General features: G+C 35.3%; 1 protein-coding gene across 1 annotated transcript; it reads left to right on the top strand.

Moving 5' to 3' along the window:
* Window positions 1-1498: 1498 nt before the first annotated feature.
* On the top strand, window positions 1499-18283 carry LOC132747367 (uncharacterized). Its single transcript, XM_060736723.1, has 12 exons — window positions 1499-1683; window positions 2522-2698; window positions 4135-4280; window positions 6237-6524; window positions 7190-7336; window positions 11333-11539; window positions 12152-12299; window positions 13372-13552; window positions 14668-15436; window positions 15719-15927; window positions 16784-16929; window positions 17752-18283. The coding sequence occupies exons 1-12, from the start codon at window positions 1590-1592 to the stop codon at window positions 17871-17873; spliced, it is 2634 nt and encodes an 877-aa protein (XP_060592706.1). The 5' UTR covers window positions 1499-1589; the 3' UTR covers window positions 17874-18283.
* Window positions 18284-23432: the final 5149 nt, after the last annotated feature.

Here is a 23432-nt window from a genome sequence, read left to right as displayed (position 1 = left end):
CCGGCAACGTCCTGGATGATCCGGGATGATCCGGGAACATCCGGCATTCGATCCCGGATGGAATAAAATATTTAATATCACCGGGATGGTCCGGGATGATCCGGGAAGGTATAGCTTTGCCGGCTTCATCCTTAGCTCTGCCGGGAACGACCGGGGTTATACCGGGGAAGCACCGTAGCTCTGCCGGCACAAACCGGGGATGATCCGGGGTATGATATAGCCGGTAGAGCTACGGTAGAGCTACGGTAGAGCCCCGGAAAATGCCGGCAGAGCCCCGGCAACTACAGGCAGAGCCCCGGATGATAAAGGTAGAGCTACGGTTGATCCCGGTAGAGCCCCGGCAAAGCCCGGATCATTTCAAAAGAATAACGACAATTTGCGATGATTGCACTTGCTGGTATTAAAACCCCTCTCATTTCCCTTCTATCCAGTATGGCATCAGGATTTTTCAGAAAATCATCATGAATAACTATTCTGGAACAATAGATATTATATTAAATAAAAATTATGTATCAATGTTATCATTTTCGGGCGTTTTCAATCCACCGGGGTTCTACCGGGGCTCTGCCTGGATCGTCCTGGGCTCTGCCGGGGCTCTGCCTGGATCGACCGGGGCTCTGCCTGGGTCAACCGGGGCTCTTCCGGCGTCATCCGGGAACGACCGGGGAAGCACCGGCATGAACCGTAGCTGCACCTGGGCTCTGCCTGGATGATCCGGAGCGCATCCTGGGTGGTTAGTTGAGAACTACCGTAGTGCTGCCGGGGTAAGTGTGACCGCAACAATAATTTCACCCCGGATCGTCCCGGATCATCCCGGTAACTTACCGGGATGATCCTGGGCTCTGCCGGGAGTAAGTGAGACTGAGGCTTTATGCAAAACTGGATAGAAGGGGAATGGGAAGGGTTTTAATACAAACAAGTGCAATCATCGCAAATTGTCGTGGTTCTTTTGGAATGAACCGGGCTTTGCCGGGGCTCTACCGGGATCAACCGTAGCTCTGCCGGCATCCTCCGGGGCTCTGCCGGCATTCACCGGGGCTCTGCCAGCATTCACCGGGGCTCTTCCGTAGCTCTACCGACTATATCATACCCCGGATGATCCCCGGTTTGTGCCGGCAGAGCTACGGAGCTTCCCCGGTGTAACCCCGGTCGTTCCCGGCAGAGCTAAGGATGAGGCCGGCAAAGCTTTACTTCCCGGACCATCCCGGATCACCCCGGTGATATCAAATATTTTATTTCAACCGGGATCGAATCCGGATCATCCCGGATGTGCCGGCAGAGTTACGGACGTACCGCGGTTGTTCTCGGTCATACCCCGGTCGTTCCCGGATCACCCCGGACGTCTACCGGGGCTCTGCCGGGATGTCAGTGAGTCTGTAGCTTAATATTAAATGTTAAATATTTTATCTAAGGGAGAAAACTATCTTACCGATAAAGCGACGATATACCCACACGTTTATATATAGGGCATTGATCACGTGATAAGCAAAAACGAAAGTAAGTACTAATATATGTACCCGAGATGATTAAACGTCATGTGTATGTGTATATACGAGCAGTTGTAATGTGGTTTGATTTATGACAACAATATGGCCGAGAATGGTCAAACTAAAACAGTTTCATTTAAAGATTTGATAGAGAAGAAAGATGTATCTGTCACTGGATTTGGGATTTATTTTATAGGTAAAGATTTTTTTAATTTTTACACTTAACAGGATGTAAGTTATACTACCTATTTCAAATGATCAATACTGTACTATGTCAGACCGCCCGATTGAGATAGATTTGAAGAAGGTACATGTATTTAAAAGTAGTGCATATACTCGGTGGTAATGTGGTTTATTGTGCAATTGACATTAAGGTATTAAGGCTATTCAATGCTAAGTGTTACCCCACTGATAATTTTAACTGCCCATTTGAAGTTTCCCAGTTAAAGTCACTAAAAGCTGTCCCATATTTTTTTCAATAGATCTACAGAATTTAGTCAATTATTAATTTAATTTAATTATAATACATTATATGATTTTTAAAGTAAACTTCAACAAAATTTGGATGCCACAGATCGATGGTGCAATATATACAGTGTAATCAATGGCATTTGCAATGGCATAAATGCCCAGTCAGTCATACATTTATATTTTTCAGTTTCATACTTGTTTGGCGCCAAATGTCAATGTTTGATTTTCAGCTTTCTAACCTCTGTACGGAGAGTCAGGAAAACATAAAAAAAAACAACCAAAATGCCTTGTTTCCGTTAAATACCCATAAATACTGATCATTTCCTACACACAAACAAGAAAAAATACAATGACAGAGAAATATCTGTAATAAATTTGACCGTGGCAATAGTTCTAATTTGTCCAATTTGGTCATATGTAGGCCTACACCAAAATAAGAAACGAGTGTCTGCAGGTCACCCACACTTTTAACGAAATGTAGCCACTTTTGTTTTTATGAAATTTATAAAATGCAGCTTTACGCTCCATGTTTATTTGTTTCATTTGTTTTCTTCATCGTAAAGGATTGTCAACAAGTGGTGACGTTTCCATAGAAACGAACGATGAGAATCTATGTATGGTATTACTGACCTTAACACTACAAGAAAATGGCGGCTGCACTTTATCTCCCGCCAATTCTGATCTCGTCTGCTATATTAATTCAAATGACCCACTTTCTGGAGAAATGCATTTGATCGATGGTAAGTTGAATTATAATGTATAAATATAATCCCTGTTATTGTGTAACCGACAGTGGCATAAAGGTTACATGTGTGTGTGTGTGTTTTTATTTATCTCGTGCGCACGAGATACTATGTTACGAGTTACCTAGTCATGGGCACGAGATAAATAAGTCATGGGAACGAGATGCTATGTCGTGGCCATGAGTTAATAGGTCGTGGTCACGAGAAAATTAAGTCGTGGGCACGAGATACTTATTCATGGGAACGAGATAACTAAGGCGTGCGCACGAGATAATTAACCTATCAGATTACACACAATATATATATGATATTTCTAGAAAACGAGTTACTAAGTCGTACGACGGCCACGAGATATTTAAGTCGTGGTCACGAGATACTATGACACGTGGCCACGAGATACTATGTCATGGCCACGAGTTACTTAGTCATGGGCACGAGATAAATAAGTCATGTACCTGATTAGTAGATGACATCTAATAAGGCCAAATACGCTAAATATAAAATCATTGACCAATCAATAACTTGTATTTACAGGCAGGTGAAGTAGGGGCATCCTTGTACTATTGAACATGTCTAGTTAATTAGGAAAATTAAAAAAAAATAGTGTTTTCTGATTGGTTATTTATCTCGTGCGCACGACTTAGTATCTCGTGGTCACGATATACTATCTCGTTCCCACGACTGAATTATCTCGTGGCCACAACTTAGTAACTTGTGGCCACGACATAGTATCTCGTTCCCACGACTTATTTATCTCGTGGCCATGACATAGTAACTCGTTCCCTCGACTTAACTATCTCGTGGCCACGACTTAGTAACTCGTGGCCACGACAAAGTATCTCGTGCGCACGAGATAAATAAACACACCCACTCATACATGTCACTTTTGTGCCACCGTAGTAACCTATGTTTAAGAACATTCCCGAATGAATTGTTTGTTTGTTTCATATTACGCCTTTTTCCAACAGTATTTCAGTCATATAGGCGGGTAGTTTCCTAACCATCGTCCCTGGAAAGTTACACCAGTACTAGACTACCTTAATTTCTCCGTGCTAAACTACCAAAGCATCTCCCGGGGATCTTACCCACGCCAGAGAGGTAACTGGATTAGAAGTCATCGACTCTAACCCCTCGACTACGGAGGCGGTTTTCGGAATGAAAATGACATAGAATATCATATGTCGTTCAAAGTCAGCGTTTTAGTTTGGCTTTCGAAAAAAAAGCATCTGTTATACATAATAACTTCACATAAACGGCTTTTCTTTGACGACGGCATTGGCTTGAATAAATTATATTAATGTAAAAACTGTGGATGCTAACTAAATCTGTTAACTATAGTTATTTTCTTCCTTTGTCAAATATAATGTAATAATGTCCCACGATAAATGTTGTAAAACTAGGAACTAGCTAAAAATCTATTCTATATCTAACAGGTACAAAACTGGAGATTGCAGACAAAAAGTTAATGTTTATAGATGGTCCTATACCTAGAAGACGGAGAAAACTACCCCCTACCCCCGGGCTCGCAGTTGGTGATCCCCCAGCCAAACCATCAAGAAACAAAAAATCTGTCACCTCTGTAAGAAGTTATAAACATAGATTTTAAGATTTAAAATCTTTATTTAAGTTAGAAATATTTTGATATCACTTAAATAGAAAGATAAATAAATAAACAAATAAGATAACAAACACTTAAAATCTAGGTAATCATATATTAAACTACGAGAATATACTGTCAATATTATTTCGCCATAATCCTTTGTAATACACACGATCAAATAACTCACAGATGGTATATAAAAGCGTTTTTCAACCAGGTTTTCCGAAGGAAAAAACTGGTTATTAGATTGAGGTATGTCGGCGGGCGGACGGGCGGGCGGGCGGGCGGGCTGTGCGCAACTCCTTCTACATTTCTCAACGGATTTTGACCAAACTTTCACAAAAGCTTTGTCATCAAGTGCCCTGGCGCATATTGTCGGGATTTTGCTATTGGATAATATTTGACCTAATTATGGCCCTTTGTTTTTTTTTCCTTATATAGAGTATATAGTGAACAATTTCTTTCTGTGCTGGACTCCTCCTACATTTCTCTACGGATTTTGACCAAACTTTCACAGAAGCTTTGTCATCAAGTGGCCTGGGGCATATTGTCGGGGTTTTGCGATTGGATAATATTTGACCTAATTATGGCCCTTTGTTTCTTTTCCTTATATAGAATATATAGTGAACAATTTCTTCTGTGCTGAACTCCTCCTACATTTCTCAACGGATTTTGATCAAACTTTCACAGAAGCTTTGTAAGCAAGTGCCCTGGTGCATATTGTCGGGGTTTTGTGATTGGATAATATTTGACCTAATTATGGCCCTTTGTTTTTTTTCCTTATATAGAATTATCAATATATAGTGAACAAATTCTTCTGTGCTGAACTCGTTCTACATTTCTCAATGGATTTTGTTCAAACTTTCACAGAAGCTTTGTCATCAAGTGCTCTGGCGCATTTTGTCGGGGTTTTGTGATTGGATAATTTTTTACCTAATTATGGTTCTTTGTTTTTTTTCCTTATATAGAATATATATTGAACAACTTCTTCTGTGGCAATTCCTCCTACATTATTCATGTTTTACATTGCTTGTTGCTTGTATTTGTATTTCAAATACAACATATTTATCTACAATGCTGATAATTGAAAACCTGGTTTCATGGCATTGCCATGTTTCTTGTCTAATTGTACTGGCATAAAAAATACCATGTTATGTTAACAGCTTTACAAAAGTTGTCAGCCTCGTCGTGAAACTTGCAATGCCTCTTTGACTCTCTTAAAGACTTGTAAATTGCCTGCATAGATAGAATGTAAGATACTGTTGAGTAATGGTGTGTAAATCTTATATAAACTTGAGCTTATTTATATACTTAAAATGAAGTAATATTTTTTTATTTGATTTTCGTGTATTACAAAATTTTAAAGACCCTTTCATTTAAGACCATGTGTAATATCATTACATTATATGAATCCAATTTTAAACAGATGATTTCTATGAAAGTGAAGTTATTTTCTTTCCCTATGAAATCGCACACAATTATTTACACAACTTCCTAGACAGATAAGACTAACGCATAATTACATGTAGAGGAAATACCTTCATTGATCTATTTAATACTAGATATAAAATGTTTTTGTAATAGGTTTCGTGTTGTCTTTTGATAATTGTGTATTTTTTTCCTTGCTTTTAGTTTGAAAAATTCATTTCGTTTTAGCGATTACAGTATCAAAATTCAAAACCTGAGAACAGTAAATAGAGTACAGATTCCCCCATATGTACAGACGTGCCTGATCCTATATTGCTGGCAAAAACTAATCACTTCCGGTTCAAGAAGGTCAAGGGTTAATATATTTCGTAGTCAAGAAGTGATAGAAGGTGGAAACATATCAATATACCGTTATTTTTTTACGCAAGTTATGGAAGAAGTTATACAGCAGCTGCTTAATCCATATCAAAAAATCAAAATTTCATATTGATTTACATATTTTTTTAGACAGGAAGTGGTGAAAAGAACGCTACAGCAGACGACAGTTCCAAACCGAAAACGCATAATAACGCTGAAGATGATACAGAAGAAAAAGACAATGCTGACAAAAGATGGCTAGAGACGAGTTGGTGCATGCTGGATCTACGTGACTCCGAGCAAGATTTGTTCCGTAACCTAGAAACGCCTGAGCAGATCAGTATTTTGTCAGCTAGTTATTTTTCTAAACAATTACGGATGTTTACAGATGCGACAATAACCCAAAAGCTATTAGACGACGTATTTCGTCTGTTCATGGTAAACATTAGCTCATACTGATTATAGCTGAAGTCATTTTTATTATAAACTCTCAGGTTTTACTATATACCTCGTCATCTAGATGAAGATTATTTCATTGAAATATTCGTTATCATACTTTCATATGCAAATGGGGAGAACTTGACTATAATATAAACTAGGACAAATAAAATGATTACAGCTATGTTGAACTGAAAGAAACATTTAACATATCTCTTCTCATGTTTACATTATATAGCTAGCATACACGTATAAATCGAACAGAACTAAACTGATTTTTATAACAAAAAAACTTTAATATGATCGGTTATTTATTTATCCGTTCAAATATCTTCCCTACGGATGTATACAACACCGCTCTAAGATCTCGTGATAAAATGTTATATCTTTATTTGTAACCAAAATTGATTACCGGTTCACTTACTTATCACTAAAGGTTGAAAAAATAAATAAAGCGAAATCCTTCAACAACGGCCTTATTAGTGAATTGTAAGGTATGTCCTCAATGTAGAGGTGGTTGGTATAAATAAGACAAGATATAATAATAATAATGTTCTCATGTCTGATTAGATTTATCGATTTTGTCTTCTTTTTGTTGTACAAATTATGGCTTCTAATTAGATGTGTCTCTTTAACATAAGTTAGACGTTTTGTGTGTATTTCAGGATACAGTAGAAGATTGCAGGGAAATTTACATGAACTACTTATCAGATTTATCCAAAGCACTGGCTAAGGTTCCTGATAAATCGAACACTAGACCTATGCATGGCCCTGCTGTACGGTTCCTCACAGAGCTACTTAAACAATGCATCGTAAGTTTCATACGGTTAAGATTTTTATACGGTTTACATTAACTTAGCCTAAAAACATAAAATTTTAATTTTTCACACAGATAAACACGAGCACTTAAAACAGAAATATAAATAAAATATAATTAAGAAATACATGTATACAAGAAATACATTGAAAATCATCGGTTTCTGCTTTTCTCAGTCCGATTTGTTTGAAAAGTGTTTATACGCTTTTCAATTTTGGGTCATTTTTCACTATTATAATAATTATTCTGGAAAAACGGAGCGATCTAATGATCTGAAATTTTGCACATAAGTTCAAATGGAGTAAAAATCTCAAAAAAAAAATATTTCCAGTCCCGTCATATCAAAAAACCTCAGTGGAGTCCCTTTAACAAAATTATGTTTTATTGGCTTAGTGCAAGAACGGGTTAAATCAGGACTACTAGTTAAATCTTTACTGCACACAGCTGAATATTTCATTTTGTGTCCTGGCTCCGCTACGTGCACCTGTCGTAATAATTAAATACATTATAATTATGTTTGTTTGAAACATGATTACTTAGCGTTATCAGCTGATCAAAAAATATTTAAAATTATTTCAATTTATAAAAAATATAGTAAAGTAGTATAAGAACAAAATCTTTGATAATTGTATAAACACCTTATGTATTTGCTAAAGTTTATTGATTTTGAAACTTCCTGTGTTTCGTAATGCAGCCTGACTATTCATGTATTCATGTTCCAAATTACAGCTGTAAAGGTAAGTAAAACACATTCGGCAGTGTGACTTGTTTTATTGTGGTGCATCTAGATAGGTTCTTTACTGATTTACCTGAATTTATTTATTGAATTTCAACCCTTCATCCTACATGAAAATTAAACCCAAACAAGCTTTCACGTCCGTACATTATGACCATGCTCTTAACTTTTGGTGGCTCAAAATACAATTTTTTAGAGGTAAATCACTGAATAGCAAGACAAATCTGTGAAGTTTTATAAAGCAGGGCAAGGCCATGTTGTTTTTATAAAGCAGAGCAAGGCCATGTTGTTTTTATAAGGCAGGGCAATACCATGTTGTTTTTATAAAGCATGGCAAAGCCATGTTGTTTTTAAAGCAGGGCAAGGCCATGTTGTTACAAAGCAGGGCAAGGCCATGTTGTTTTTATTAAGCAGAGGAAGGCCATGCTAATTGAATTAAGCAGAGGAAGGCCATGTTGTTTTATAAAGCAGGACAAGTCAATGTTGTTTTATAAAGCAGGACAAGTCAATGTTGTTTTATAAAGCAGGACAAGTCCATGTTGTTTTATAAAGCAGGACAAGTCAATGTTGTTTTATAAAGCAGGACAAGTCAATGTTGTTTTATAAAGCAGGACAAGTCAATGTTGTTTTATAAAGCAGGACAAGTCCATGTTGTTTTATAAAGCAGGACAAGTCAATGTTGTTTTATAAAGCAGGGCAATTTCATGTTATTCTATAAAGCAGGACAAGTCAATGTTGTTTTTATAAAGCAGGGCAATTTCATGTTATTCTATAAAGCATGGCAAGTTCATGTTGGTCTATAAAACAGGACAAGTCCATGTTGTTTTATAAAGTAGGAAAAGTCAATGTTGTTTTATAAAGCAGGACAAGCCCATGTTGTTTTATAAAGCAGGACAAGTCAATGTTGTTTTATAAAGCAGGACAAGTCAATACTGTTTTATAAAGCAGGACAAGTCCATGTTGTTTTATAAAGCAGGACAAGTCAATGTTGTTTTATAAAGCAGGACAAGTCAATGTTGTTTTATAAAGCAGGACAAGTCAATGTTGTTTTATAAAGCAGGACAAGTCAATGTTGTTTTATAAAGCAGGGCAATTTCATGTTATTTTATAAAGCAGGGCAAGTTCATGTTGTTCTATAAAACAGGACAAGTCCATGTTGTTTTATAAAGCAGCACACGTCCATGTTGTTCTTTAAAGCAGCACAAGTCCATGTTGTTCTATAAAGCAGGACAAATCATTGTTGTTCTATAAAGCAGGGCAAATCAATGTTGTTCTATTAAGCAGAACAAGTCCATGTTGTTCTATAAAGCAGGGCAAATCAATGTTGTTCTATAAAGCAGAACAAATCCATGTTATTCTATAAAGCGGAACAAGCCCATATTGTTCTATAAAGCAGAACAAATCAATGTTGTTCTATAAAACAGAACAAGTCCATGTTGTTCTATTAAGCAAAAAAAGTCCATGTTGTTCTATAAGCAGCACATGTCCATGTTGTTCTATAAAGCAGAACAAGTCCACGTTGTTCTATAAAGTAGGACAAGTTCATGTTCTTCTATAAAGTAGAACGAGTCCATGTTGTCCTATACATTGGGCGATTCTATGTTGTCTACAATTTAAAGTAGGACGAGACTATGTTGTCCTATACATGAAGCGAAGTCTATTTTGTTCTATCATTTAATGTAAAGCGAGTCCCATGAGGCGAGATCTATGTTGTTCGTAATTTAAAGTAGGACATGTCAATATTGTCCTATACATGAAGCGAAGTCTTATGTTGTTCTATAATTTAAAGTAAGGCAAGTCTGTCTTGTCCTAGAAAGCAAGACAAGTCCATGTTTATATCTGAATGATGAAGGAATACGGCTACCATTATAATATATATATACGGCTACCATAATAATGAGCCGCGCTATGACAAAACCAACATAGTGCGTTTGCGACCAGCATGGATCCAGACCAGCCTGCGCATCCGCGCAGTCTGATCAGGATCCATGCTGTTCGCTTACAAACCGTATAACAAGTAGATAAACTGATAGCGAACAGCATGGATCCTGATCAGACTGCGCATATGCGCAGGCTGGTCTGGATCCATGCTGGTCTCAAACCCATTATGTTGGTTTTGTCATGGCGCGGCTCATTCAATTATACTAATATGGATACCATTTTAATTCCATGATGTCTGAATATGGAGAATGCTTCAACACATCTCTTTCCCTTTAAAATGTTTACTCACAAAAGAGTTCCACTTGGAACATTCATTTACTTTAGAACTTACTGACAAATTTATATCTCATGATTTCTGATGAAATGTTTGTTGATATTTCTGTGCTATGTTATCTTTAGGCCACGATCTTTTGAAAAAGCTATGTGAATAGGTTAGATGTTTTTGTTTTCTTGTGCATGCATTATTTGCGTAGGAAAAGAACTACAAAAAACTTACGTAAGAAGTCTGATGGACAGTAACATTTCACTTTTTGACTCTCTAAATTAAAGATATACATAAATTTTATTGAAACAATATCATACATGAATATCTCTCACTTGTACACTGTATATTATAATACGTAACCTATTTAGTGAACATTATCTATTTATCCATATCAATACCACACCCTTTTAATGCCTCTATCCAGCATAAGTCACATTGTAAAGTTGGCATATTTTGTCAGTTTCTGAGACCGCCTCCGTGGTCGAGGGGTTAGAGTCGATGACTTCTAATCCAGTTACCTCTCTGGCGTGGGTTCGATCCCCAGGAGATGCTTTGGTTGTTTAGCGCGGAGGAAGGTAGTCTAGTACTGGTGTAACTCCCCAGGAACGATGGTTAGGAAACTACCCGCCTATATGACTGAAATACTGTACAGTTGGAAAAAGGCGTAAAATGAAACAAACAAACAAAAACAAAGTATCAATCTCCAATAAGCATCGATTTGACATGGAGTATTAAAAGATCATGTCAACTTATCGCTTTTCTGATATTTAACATCAGATACGGAAAGAAACAAAATTTTCTGATATAATAGTAATGAAATACAATTATTTTACTTTTTTTAGACATCCGTTAAATTAATATATTTGTCTAAGGTTTGACTGTTTTATCTACAAGCAAGCAAGTAGAAACATTCATAACTTTAATAGAATGTAAATCCAAATATGTGCCTTATTACCCTAATTTACTTGTACATGTACTATGTATGCTAAGTTTAACTGTTATTTATTTTGACAGAGATCAAATTAATATATACATCTGTACCATTCCAGGATCCTGTTGAAAGAGTAATTCTAATATTGGACCTACTTCGTACATTTAGTCACTTTGATAACAATCTGACAACGATGATACACTACCAGACGACATCTGCTGTTCTAGGAAGTATGTCGGCATATCTAGATGTTGTAGAAGTCCAGCAGTACGGCGTTGACATCCTAGCCAAAATAGCAACATACAAACCAACTCTCGATAAAAAGGTATGTCGGAGTATGTTACATTGTCTAACACCGTCATAACTCAAACGATATTATGGAGGAGAGAAAAAAACATGTTTGCTTTCAATGCAAAATAGCTACTTGCATAACTGATGGTCATTTTGTTGTTATATTGTGGGTGTGTCTTTCCGTAAATACGATATAGAGAAATATAAAGTTTGTTATAGTTTAAAATGTAAAGAAAGGTAAAATCAATTGGTAAAGAAGCATAATTGCAGTTTCTATATACCAGAAAAACCCGAAGGTTTTAATATCATAGTATATGGGCTAGTTTAAAGAACACAGGAAATAGGCCAAGAAAATTTAAGGGATCATTTTATTATTATTTTTATGAGCGGACCTTTGACACTCGACTGTTCAATACAGTCTGTGGAGAAAAAAAAACAACACCAACAATTTAATAGAGACTACCAGACATTGCAATTTTATAAGAATGACATACGTGTATACCAACTGTACTTTAATTATGGTATTACAGTACACAGGGATCGGCGAGTGTATTTGATCATTTGAAAATATGTAGCAAAAGTTGTTTGGTTTCTTTACCAGGTTTTGCGAAAATTCTGAACTGGGGAGATTGAACTTTTGTTTCAGGCACCACTTCGTGAAGTTGGTCTTGATCTGGTAATACGGTCGGTGAAGTACCACGAAATGAACGTGAATCTGTCAAGGTCGGCATGTCGCGTGTTTGCTAATATAGCCAGTACTTTCATCAACGTTTTAAGCCACTGGCTTGATACAGGTCAGAAATAAAGTTACTAAACAAACGTTATATTTTGTTTATATACTTACCCTTTTTTAATTTGAAGTAACATTATATTTTGTTTGCTAGACTTACCCTTTTTTATTTGAAGCTACCCGTCGTTATATGAAAGGGTTTCAATAGAAAAAATCATGTTAAGATAGATTGAGCAACTGACAGTAAAGAGTAAGATAATAATACCAAAATAGCTAGGCAAAATGTATGGCTCGTCGCCAATAGCGCATTATAAGGAACAGCAGTGCACTTCATTCTCCTCTGACAAGCTCGTCCCGGGAAACGCAAAGAGCGCCGGCATGCATTGACGATTCTGTACAATCGAGTGCTGATACTGTTACTAATACTTAGGAAAGTGTCCCTAAACTAAGATTTTGGACGGCGAGGATGGTTTCGAGATGGTTGCGTGGTATCTTTGCTGAAATGGCGTCAGGGTTCCCTGTCCTAAAACAAGGCAATGTAGGGATTTCTTGCACCTTGCTAAATAGTCTTTGATTGGTGTCTGTAATAGGCACTTATTTGATTGCAAAACCATGACTTACTTTCGGCTCCAAAACTCATTTTTTAGGTTACATTTTCGCTATATGTGTGTGCTATATCGCTCCTGAAATAGGTAATGGACTCTTGTAAACATAATTAAAGAAACAGATTCTAAAACAAACAAAAAAAGTATATTTATTTGTAAATTGTTAAATGCTGAATAAACTAAGAAAAAGTAATGAGCGCCAATTGATTTCATATTTTGGTGTCATGAAAGTACAAACTTAGTACATAAATTTGCTAAAGACCTGGCTACCAGAGCTGTTTATCACACAGGTCATTAGGAAATAAACAGAAATATCTCAGTAGAGCAACACACTTTTGGAATCAAAGGTTTTGGTTGTTGCGTAGAAATGTTGCTCTGTAGGAAAAAATCATTACGAAGTCTTACTTTGGGAAGAATTGATACTGTTGTTGTATAGATGTTATTGTTTAATAGAGGGCTTCTCTGCAGTGGTTGTACTGTCTTCATTCAATATTAATATTATCAATGAAAATATATTTTCTATTTTTGTAGAACATTCGTCGGATACAGATATTACGAGGGTCATAGAACAGTGTGAAAACCTTGTAGAATATGTCTTTAGGGAAGGTATTCCAACAATACAGGCAATTATGAAAACATTTGGAAATGATCTTGGTGTAAACACAGAAGGAAGGAAATTTATATTCTATTATGCCAAACTACCACAGCTTCAGTAAGTACATGTAAACATGTAATAACAGAATATTTAGGTGACATGCTTTAAAGGCCCATTATGCCTCAAAAATGCTATGAAATTTTGTTTTCAAAAACTTTTTATTTTTGTATCTTGTTACATTTTAAAAGATAAAACTTTTTTCTATCTACATGAAGTACCTTTTTGCTTTCTTTGATCTGTTGGAAATTGATATAATTATGGCGAATTAGTATTTTGTATGGAAGTCTAAATACTATTTTGTTTACATTTTGCTTTCTTTATGACACATTACTTCACCCTTTGTGCTATTTTCTTTAGTTGTAAAACATCTTACATGCTCTAATTCCATTAAATAGACATTATTAAACAAATGTTTAAACATTAGATTAAACATTAAACATTAGATTTTTTTTAAACAATTAAAAAAAAACGGATTTTTAAGGCATAATGTGGCTCAGCCCCCCCCCAAGCATCGGCTGGAGTGGTACTCAATTTTCAACACATAAAATCCCTATTCTATCAATCGTTTTTAGACCGTGATTCGCAAATTCAGGATTATAAAAGAAATAAATGATTTTAAGAACAAATGTTTCATATTTCTTTCACTGTCATGTAAGGGGCCTCCGTGGCCGAGTGGTTAAAGTCGCTGACTTGAGATCACAGGTCCCTCACCGCTGTAGGTTCGATCCTCACGCGGGTCGAAATCTTTCATGTGAGGAAGCTATTCAGCTGGCTTACGGAAGGTCGGTGGTTCTACCCAGGTGCCCGCTCGTGCCTGGTGGTCTTCCTCCACCAATAAAGCTGGGGAAAAAAATCGACGAAAAATCTCGGCGGGACGCTCTTAGGATGACCCGACTTGAGTGTACGGTCGCCCATATGGGCTTTCCAGCGGCGACCTTAAATAAACGCATCAAAAAAAACTGTCATGTAAAGAAATTGTTGTTCAATTGCATAGTTCATTTGTTACAATAGAATATCATACCGTTCACAGACTTGGAAGGTATATGCAGCATTTCAAGCCCCATTATTCAAGACATATGAAAAAGTTGTAAGATCAATTGCAGGCTTTCGAAAATTTAAACAAACCGATTACGCATGTATTTATAACTATAATAAAACACTTTTTGAAACAGGTTAAAGAAGTCACAATGGTTAAAACAGAAAGATGCTAAACCTGATACTCTTGATAATGAAACAAATGAATCGATACACGGAGATGACTTTCATGAAAGTGTAACTAGTTCTCAGACGATTTCGAAAAATGAATTTCTGTCCGGAAAAATAGAAGAAGAAGAGCCGCAGGGCATACTCAAACATGTCGGTTCGTATGACAATCACCGGACATCTGAAAAACGTTTGGTTTTCGCTGACGACACAGTTGGTGGTTCAGATACTGAAACGACATATTCATCCGTTAGCGAGGACGAGTTAGAACATTCTGTGACTAGAAATGTTACAGCTGAGGTTGCTGAAGACTTTTCAAAACAACTTGTTCATCATTTAGTGAGAAAGACCATAAAACGTCGGAAATCATGCGATGCCGACGGTGGTGATGATGATGACCAGGCTGATATATCTGATAGTGACAGTGAAAATGAGTTTTTGCAAAGTTTATCAGTGACCAATACAAATGAAAATAAAGAAGAAAATATTTATGTCCAGAACGAAAGTGAAACGTCTGTGACAAGAAATAGTGCATTACTTGAGACAAATATTAATGATAAAGCAGTGGTGAATAACGATATGACTGTAGATAAAGATATTAATATACATAGTGAGGTTTCGGAAGAAACAGAAGAAAACAGTAGAGTTGAAAATAACACCAAAGTAGATGTGGATGCTGACCTCGGGAAGTCTGCTGTTATCGATGTAACGTTTCTTGGAAAACTTGTCCGGACACAGGTAAAGAACATACACATACAATTGCAAAGTTCTGACTTTTGTTAAACATGTAGCAACAGAGACAATATAATCTCGTTTGAAATTATTATTTAATTACTATAAAGATTTAAGCAAAAAAGCACCAAAATCAAAACAACTTAAGAAAAAACTATTACAAAAAACTTTTAGCTAAAACAACTTGTAAGATTTTTTCTCTAAAATATTAAAGAAGATTTCCCAGTTTCTATATATTTTTATTATTATTAACTTAATTATAACAAGAAATAAATACATTAAATTCAGATAATTGTGCACGTTGGCTCGCTCGTGTTTCGTGGCGAAGATTCTATGGTACTAATGGTGATAGACAAACCTATTGCAAAGCTCCTTGAAGAAACAGGAGCGCCTCCTGGACTGATAGAATTCGCGGAAAAACAATATGGCGGCGAGATGACCTTAATGGACCTTGAACCTGCAATAGTAATCAGCGTCATTGATGCTGTGAGATACAGGTATAAACTATTATGTATTTCATCTCTGATAGTAGGTAGCCCGTGTTGGACCGAATAAAGTTCACTGTTAGAATATTTTTTCTTGTTATTTTTATGTTTATTGAACTAAATTATCATGATAGGATATTTGAATACACGTCATTGCAAATTACTATTTGCTTTAAAGCTTAAAATGTATTTTGTCAAGAATAGAGTTTTCAAATAACGATAACAATAATAAATATAATTGTAAAAGTAATTAGTATTAAACGTTTAAAGAAACTGGAGGAATAAAATTATCAAGATTAAGATCTTTAAGCAGCATGCCCAAGATTCACTCTAATTTTCATGGAATTTTGAAAGCGTCTGTAAAAGTAAAATACTGTGATGTGGACATAGAAAGTACATTGTAGTTTATACATTGCAAACGGCACTTATAATCCCCGAAAGAGGTGAAAATATGAAAAAATTGTCCTTTCTGCGTAAGTCACGGTAATAAATACTGCAAAATCAGTCTCTGATTGCATAAGACGTTAATTATTAGTTGTATCTTTAATATTTTTACTTTTTTTTCTTAAAATCTTAATACAATTCTCTCAGCTTTGATTTTCTTGAACTGCTCTGGAGGCATGCAGCTTTAATTAAGATCTTCTTCTGTTATAGTAATTTAGATGTTGTAGCATGAAACTGCCAGTTATATTGCATGAAACAATTAATATCTCATATAAGTTGCAGAATAGTTTACAGAATTGACGAATTAGTATTGAAATTATTTCTAGCATAAATAACAGATTTAGTAAAATCAAAATTGTCACAGAATAAAATTACCATTCTCCATTTGCTGAAATTGCTGTAAAAGTTATATTCTATTTTTCAGGTCTGTAACTAAAGATCTCGTGCAGTCTGCAGTACTGAGTTTGACTCGGACAGTAAATGAAAAGCTGCAGGCAGCTACACTAAATATAACCATGTTGTTCTATAAAGCTTTGTTTGCTGACGAACACCTGAGACCTATTGTAACAGGTACGATTGAATTCAAGACTTCTGAACATTTTATGCTGAACATTTTATGCTTTTATTCTTTTGTGTGCATTGACAAGATATTTCATCTATTATAGATGTGTTTTATTTACTTTTTTTTTTGTTGTTCACATATTTTAGTTTCTTTTCACAAATCATGTGCTTAAAATGTTCGAATTTTATTATCATCTAGTTTTAAACATTTTTGAGTTAAGACTAGGTTTGGGTAATCTTTATGAAAATCATGTCTTGGCTTTGATATGGGGACTTATGGGCAGGCAATTAATAACCTGTGTGTGAACCTGTGTTTTCTAGCTTTCAACCGCCAGACCGGAATCTCGGAGGTAGACAGATCTGTAGCAAAAAGTCACATTTTTTACAGTATCAATGTCTAGGTCTGCTATTCGTCGTGTTTTCATTGTGACATAATAGGTTGAAAACACGCACACTCTGGAAAACTACCACTTCCTTGTGAGTTTGGTATTATCGACATTAACTTGCTGGAACCGGAAATTTAAACCCTTTCCCACTAGTATAGAGCAAGGCAAGACTGCGCATCACTGATGTCTGACCAGGCTACCAGGCTCTATATAATTGGGTTTTTTTGGGGGGATGTTGTTGTTGTTGTTGTTGTCAATCCCTCTAAATTCAAATGGTCCACTACCAAATTCAGCAAGTTAAGGGTTAACATTTTCGCAAAGTCATATTACGATGTAAGTCATTAATTGGCTTGAAACACCACTATATAACTGATACATGTTTTTAAAGATCAGTGTATTGTCCTGATATATTGTTCATGATCTTTCTTTTTTATTGATCTTACAGACGAGGAATATTTGAAAGAGTTTCGTCCATGCTTTCATAATGCGACTGAACGAATGGAGAAATCTCATAACGTTAAAGAAGTACGGAAAAATCTTGGTGCTCATTGTGTGCTAGACAATTAATGATGTGAAAAAAGAAAGAAATATTCATTAAACACCAATATTTATATATTTTGCAGAAAACAAGCGTGTTTCATCGGGTTTTTTTTTACTTTATAAGTGCAAACACAATTCAGGACAATGGATTGATAATAAAAAGAACTTATGGTTCATATCCGTTTTGTGTGAAAGCAACCGTACGATATCATACATGTATCAATATTGCCTAATGGCTGTCTGATGTATCATAATCTTCAAGACGATGTATTAATAAATTTGCTTTAATTTTAAACGTCCTGTGATATATATTAATAGAGTCATATACTCCCTAAGGTAACCTTCTTCCTCACCTAGTATGTTTTGCTGACCTTAACATGCATTGAAAGATATGAATATATCATAATGTATATATTTACGAGTATAATGTAATCTACTTGGAACATTTTGTTTTTGTTATAGTGTAGTTAACTGCCCTGATTGATCATATCCATCTACTAGTACCAGTAATGTGTTGATGGTTTATGGTATTATTTTTATGTACGAGAGTTATAATAATTATTGATTCATTATTCAGTGATGTTTGTTTATGCTTCCCAAAGGTAGAACATATAGTCGCCACTTTGTCCGTCCGTCCGCATTTTCCTGTCCGGGACACAACTCTGAAACTACAAGAGACGTCAAAAAAGAAACTTAGTAGGTAGATAGATATCATGAAATAGAAGTGCAGTGTATCAGAACCATAACTCCCAAATTTTGGATAATTGCCCTTTTTCATTTTTACACTTTGAACTTTGTCCGAAACATAACTTCAAGACAAGAAATTTAGTAGATACATGTAGATAGATCTCATTTAGTTAAAGTACAGTGCAGAAGAACAGTAACTTTGCCTTGTCTATTTTTGGAGTAATTGTCCTTCTTTATTTTTTTTTACACTTTCAACATTGTCTTAAACTAGAGTTAAGAGATATCAACAAATAACTTAGTAGGTAGATAGATCTCATTAAGTACAAATGCAGTGCACAAGAACAGTTATCTGCTTTGTCTAATTTTGAACTTATGGCCCTTTTTCATTTTTACACTTGATACATTTGTCTGGAACATAACAGGTATCGGCAATAAACTGTTTCTCGGTGTCCAAACCCTACCCGGTTAAACCTGATCTTGTATCGCATTATTGCCAATACGAACTTTAAGAATTTTTACAGATTGTCTAGCAAAATCTCGCACTGCTGTTTCAGCTGGAAATAACCGTTAACCTGGAGATTTTGTGTCATGATTTTTCCGGCTTTAGTTTGAAACAGTCCGTTCACCGTTTTAGAGATTCCAATTTCAAGATACAAACAAAAATATGTAAATAAATGATCAACAATATGAACCTGGTCAGAATACATGTATGAACAGATTGGACTGGCACTTTACCGGTGTTCTTCGACCTCCATCACGTTCAGTGATGAATCTTTACTCGCCTAGAACTGCTGAATATTGTATATATAATTATCTTTATATGTGTACAGGTAATAATGCGTAGCAATCTGAAACATGATATCCATACTTTCTTACACATGATACATTAACGTTACATTTTTAAAAAATGGAATGACGTTCGTAGTAGTTAATCTATTTACAGCAATAGTGATAACATATTTATCACGTGAAACATGGAAGTACATGTATACATAATATTTATGAAAGATAATTACCAAAGTGCATCTAGCTGATGAAAAATGGTTAAATACTTGTGTATAAGAACAGGGGAAACAGAAGACGGCCGTAAGATATTTTTCAAGATAACTCAAAAATCTACACCTCTCGATAGGAAATATGGATATTTTCTATGCTTTTGCTATCGAAGTTCGGCATGGGAGAGTTCACATGTGTATTGCATTCCTTCAACGAAAAATGTAAAAAAATATATGTACTCTAGGTTTCATATGGTTTGAAAAAAGATAATGTGAGTAAAAGCAAAACCATTTATCGTGTTTTTCAATGTATGTAGCCTAAGACCAGATCTTAAAATACGTCTTAATGAAAAATAAGAACTATATAAGTCTACGAACCAATGTGTGAAACAATCCACTCTGTGTATATCTTATTACATACAGTTAAACTTCGTTCGCTCGAACTAGGATCGCTCGAATACCCCCTTCACTCGAACTCATCGCCCAGTCCTGTTTATGTGTTTCTTCCTCGGCGAGTGATTTAGTTTTCTATAGTTTATATAGACCTTTTTACATTACGATCTTTCCATAGCAACGTATGTTGCATTTTGCGCATACGCATTTTTGCGTATGGCAAAGCGCAAATAACGATACCATACATTTAGCGCACTTAAGTCTTTAAAAGGCGTGATTTCAAGTTAATGTCACCCAGAAAACAAGAAATTTTGGGAATGAATTAAAGCGGTTTAGTACTTAAAACGTGAAATTGATATTTATAACAAAAATAATACAAATTAAGCGGACTTATAATTCAAGCGATCCAAAAGTCCTCTGTTCAAGGTATCATTAGGTGACGGTTTTTCATCAAGTAATTTAAATTAAACAGGGCAGGGTGGTTTAAAGATCACCTTTTATTACCCATGTATTCACTAATATTACAAAATTGGTATTCCTTTGAAAGTGGATTTGCCAAGGCGGTGGTCAAACAGATTGACACGTGACCGGTTGTTATTTGCCAAAGCCTATTAACAATATACCATTCAACCGGGGTCGTTTTAGTAGCAGATGACAATAGTTTAATTACTTATAATTAATGAAAATGATTAATCGTAATTTATGTTAATTTTTTATTTATACCAATCTCATCAATGTTTTTTTTTTTGTATTGGGCAAATCATAACGTATATCTTAATCTGATATTTTTTGTGAAAAAACTATATTGTAGATAAATACAAGTTCCTTATATGTTCCCATATTAACTTGTATTCTTTTACAGAAAAACTTGTGTATAATTTGGTTACTGCTTTATTTTTTCTCACTGTACATGTGTATCATTGTAAATTGGCCTTATAAGGCAATTATTTTGTTTTTGATGCCTTAATAAAATTCGTATTCGTTATTCGTTTATTGATTTTGTGAAGTGCCAAAATAGGTGGTCTACGGTGACATGCAATTTTCGTATGTGTTACAAGGAACAGGACAAAAATATGTGTTTATTCCACGACGCATCTTAACTTCACAGAGTTTGAAAAATTATTTAAATATATTATGTGAACTTAAAAAAATCTGGTTTGGCATCTCAGCAAGTTGGATAAAGGATAAAATTAGCTAAACTAAAAATGCATTATATCACGTGTTCCGACTTTTTTTTCAGAATGATACTTTAGCCTCGATTTAAATGTTAATAAAATTTTATTATAAAATGTTATATATTAAGATGTAATAAAATATTTTTTTTTAATATGGACGTTTTCAACAACAATTAAATGTGACTTCTTTATTTGGGCTAATATATATATATTTCCACATATTTAACACACAATAATCTCAAATGTCCAGGTCAGTGATCGTAAGGGGAATTCTTAACATTGTCTTTTCCATGCCTTTTTGGTCAATCTTGGCCACAAAAGCTATGAAGGCATCTTTTTTGTGTTGTTCTTCTGTTAACAAGCTATTTTATATGATTTTCTAATTTTTTACCCTTAAACAAACTTCGGAATTGGTTCTATTGATTTTCTTCTTCATTTCTGTGTAGGGCATGGCTTTTTTTGCCCTACGCAAATTGCGCATGCGCGAAAAAATACTACTTCTGGTCATTTTTTCATAGCAACGGACCGCGTCGTAAAAAGGTCTATACAGCTCTAATGTTTCATTTTTTGGCATGTTTTTCACATCTGACACTTTCTGTCTGTAACTAGTGCCGTTGTCTTGACGTTATTTCAGATATCTGAAAGTTTTCAATCTATCTTTAAAGGTTAGATATAAACAACGATGTCGAGAGTGTAAACGCTCCAGAAACCCATACCACTTAGAAAGTCTGATATGTAAGGAGTGCCAGGAGGTGGACTGCGTGTGCCAGTTTGAAGATGTCAATGGAAAGAGGAGACGGTGCAGAAATATTAATTTCCGAAAGAAGCATAGAGCAGAATTGTGCCAGAAATGTGAGGCCGGGCACCCGTGTGTGCATTACACAAGAAGATAGATAGTACTTATACATGTACGTGTATACTCACTGAGAACAACTAAAACATAGAATAATGATGATTTATATACGTTTTGAATATCATTGTTATTGTGTGTTATCTTAACACATTCTTTTGTAGAATATATCAAATTCTGAACTTCCGTTTTAAAAAAATCCTGCTGAACAATTTGAAACTCTGGAACTATATAGTGTACTATAAATTGAACACGAAAATAACATTAAGACGACACACCTGTTCACCATAGAAATATAATGGCATTCACATATCACCTATGAAAGGCCCTGTCCAACAATTTCAGTGACATATCTCAAATGAGTTTTCTTTAAACAAAAAAGCAAAAAGCAATCATAAAAGTCTTGCGGAATATTTTTTTTTTATAAATGAAATTCTTATATACAAATCAATGTAATTGAAAACCTTCTGAAAATGATCTAAGCGACAGGTGCCTCGGTCGCTTCCTCAGAGGCGATCACGTCACAAGCATGGTTGTTCTCCCATTTATAGCCACAAAATCCGCATTTTCAGTCCACTGGGGGAAAAAAGAAAAGAAAAAGAAATCATCCTGACGCTTGTATCAAATGAATTATTTCAACATACGGACACGGCCTTGTCCCTTTTCGTCCTTCTTTATTCTATAGTAAATTTGTCACATTTAAAGCTTTATTCTGGACTTCTATTAAACTCAGCAGAATTCTGTATTTCATAACTTTAAACATCAACAACTAGACAAGTTAGTCGAAAGCCCGAAATGTCCTATGTTTAGCCATCTAGATTTCACAATATTTATTAATTGTTAAGTACTGTCAAATTATCAAAAGTTTCAAATTGTCATGTATGCTGGCCCCGTTTGTAGTACTTCTCGAATCCTTCCCCCCAAGAAATGAGATCCTGCAGAATACACAAAAAACAACTTTTAAAGTCATCAGAAATGACACTAAATGTACACTGTTACAATAAATACACTTAAAATGTAACCAGTCACATTAAAAATGACTTGAAATAGGGCACTACAAAATTTCAAAGAACTATTTTCTAGCCTACAACGGACTGGGTCTAATTCCGTACCGGGGTGAGGCCATACATGAACAATCACCGAAACCTAATCGGAACGTCCTCGGCAATTATCTTTAATAACCTTGCAAATAGTTCTACCAAGTGGTTTCGGATGTAAACAGAAACAGAGAGTGTAATCTTCTATAATGTAAAATGAAAGCATATGTTTGACATCCAAACGAATTATAAAGTCTGTTTCGGTACAATATTGATTTAAAATATGTCTGACAATCATTTTTGCTTAGGATAAGCCCACTGATGTATAAATTTAAACAAATCCGACTTAATGCCAGCAGGTTGGCATTTTGTACTTTCGGTATCTACAACCATAATAATATATATACAAATAATGTATTGTTTGCTTTTGTATCTATAAATTCACTTAT

This window comes from Ruditapes philippinarum, unplaced genomic scaffold (assembly GCF_026571515.1).
Source record: "Ruditapes philippinarum isolate M1 unplaced genomic scaffold, ASM2657151v2 ctg2566_1_1_1_1, whole genome shotgun sequence".
Lineage (NCBI taxonomy): Eukaryota > Metazoa > Mollusca > Bivalvia > Venerida > Veneridae > Ruditapes > Ruditapes philippinarum.
Note: the sequence above shows the minus strand (reverse complement) of the source record. Positions and strands in the feature narration are given on the sequence as shown.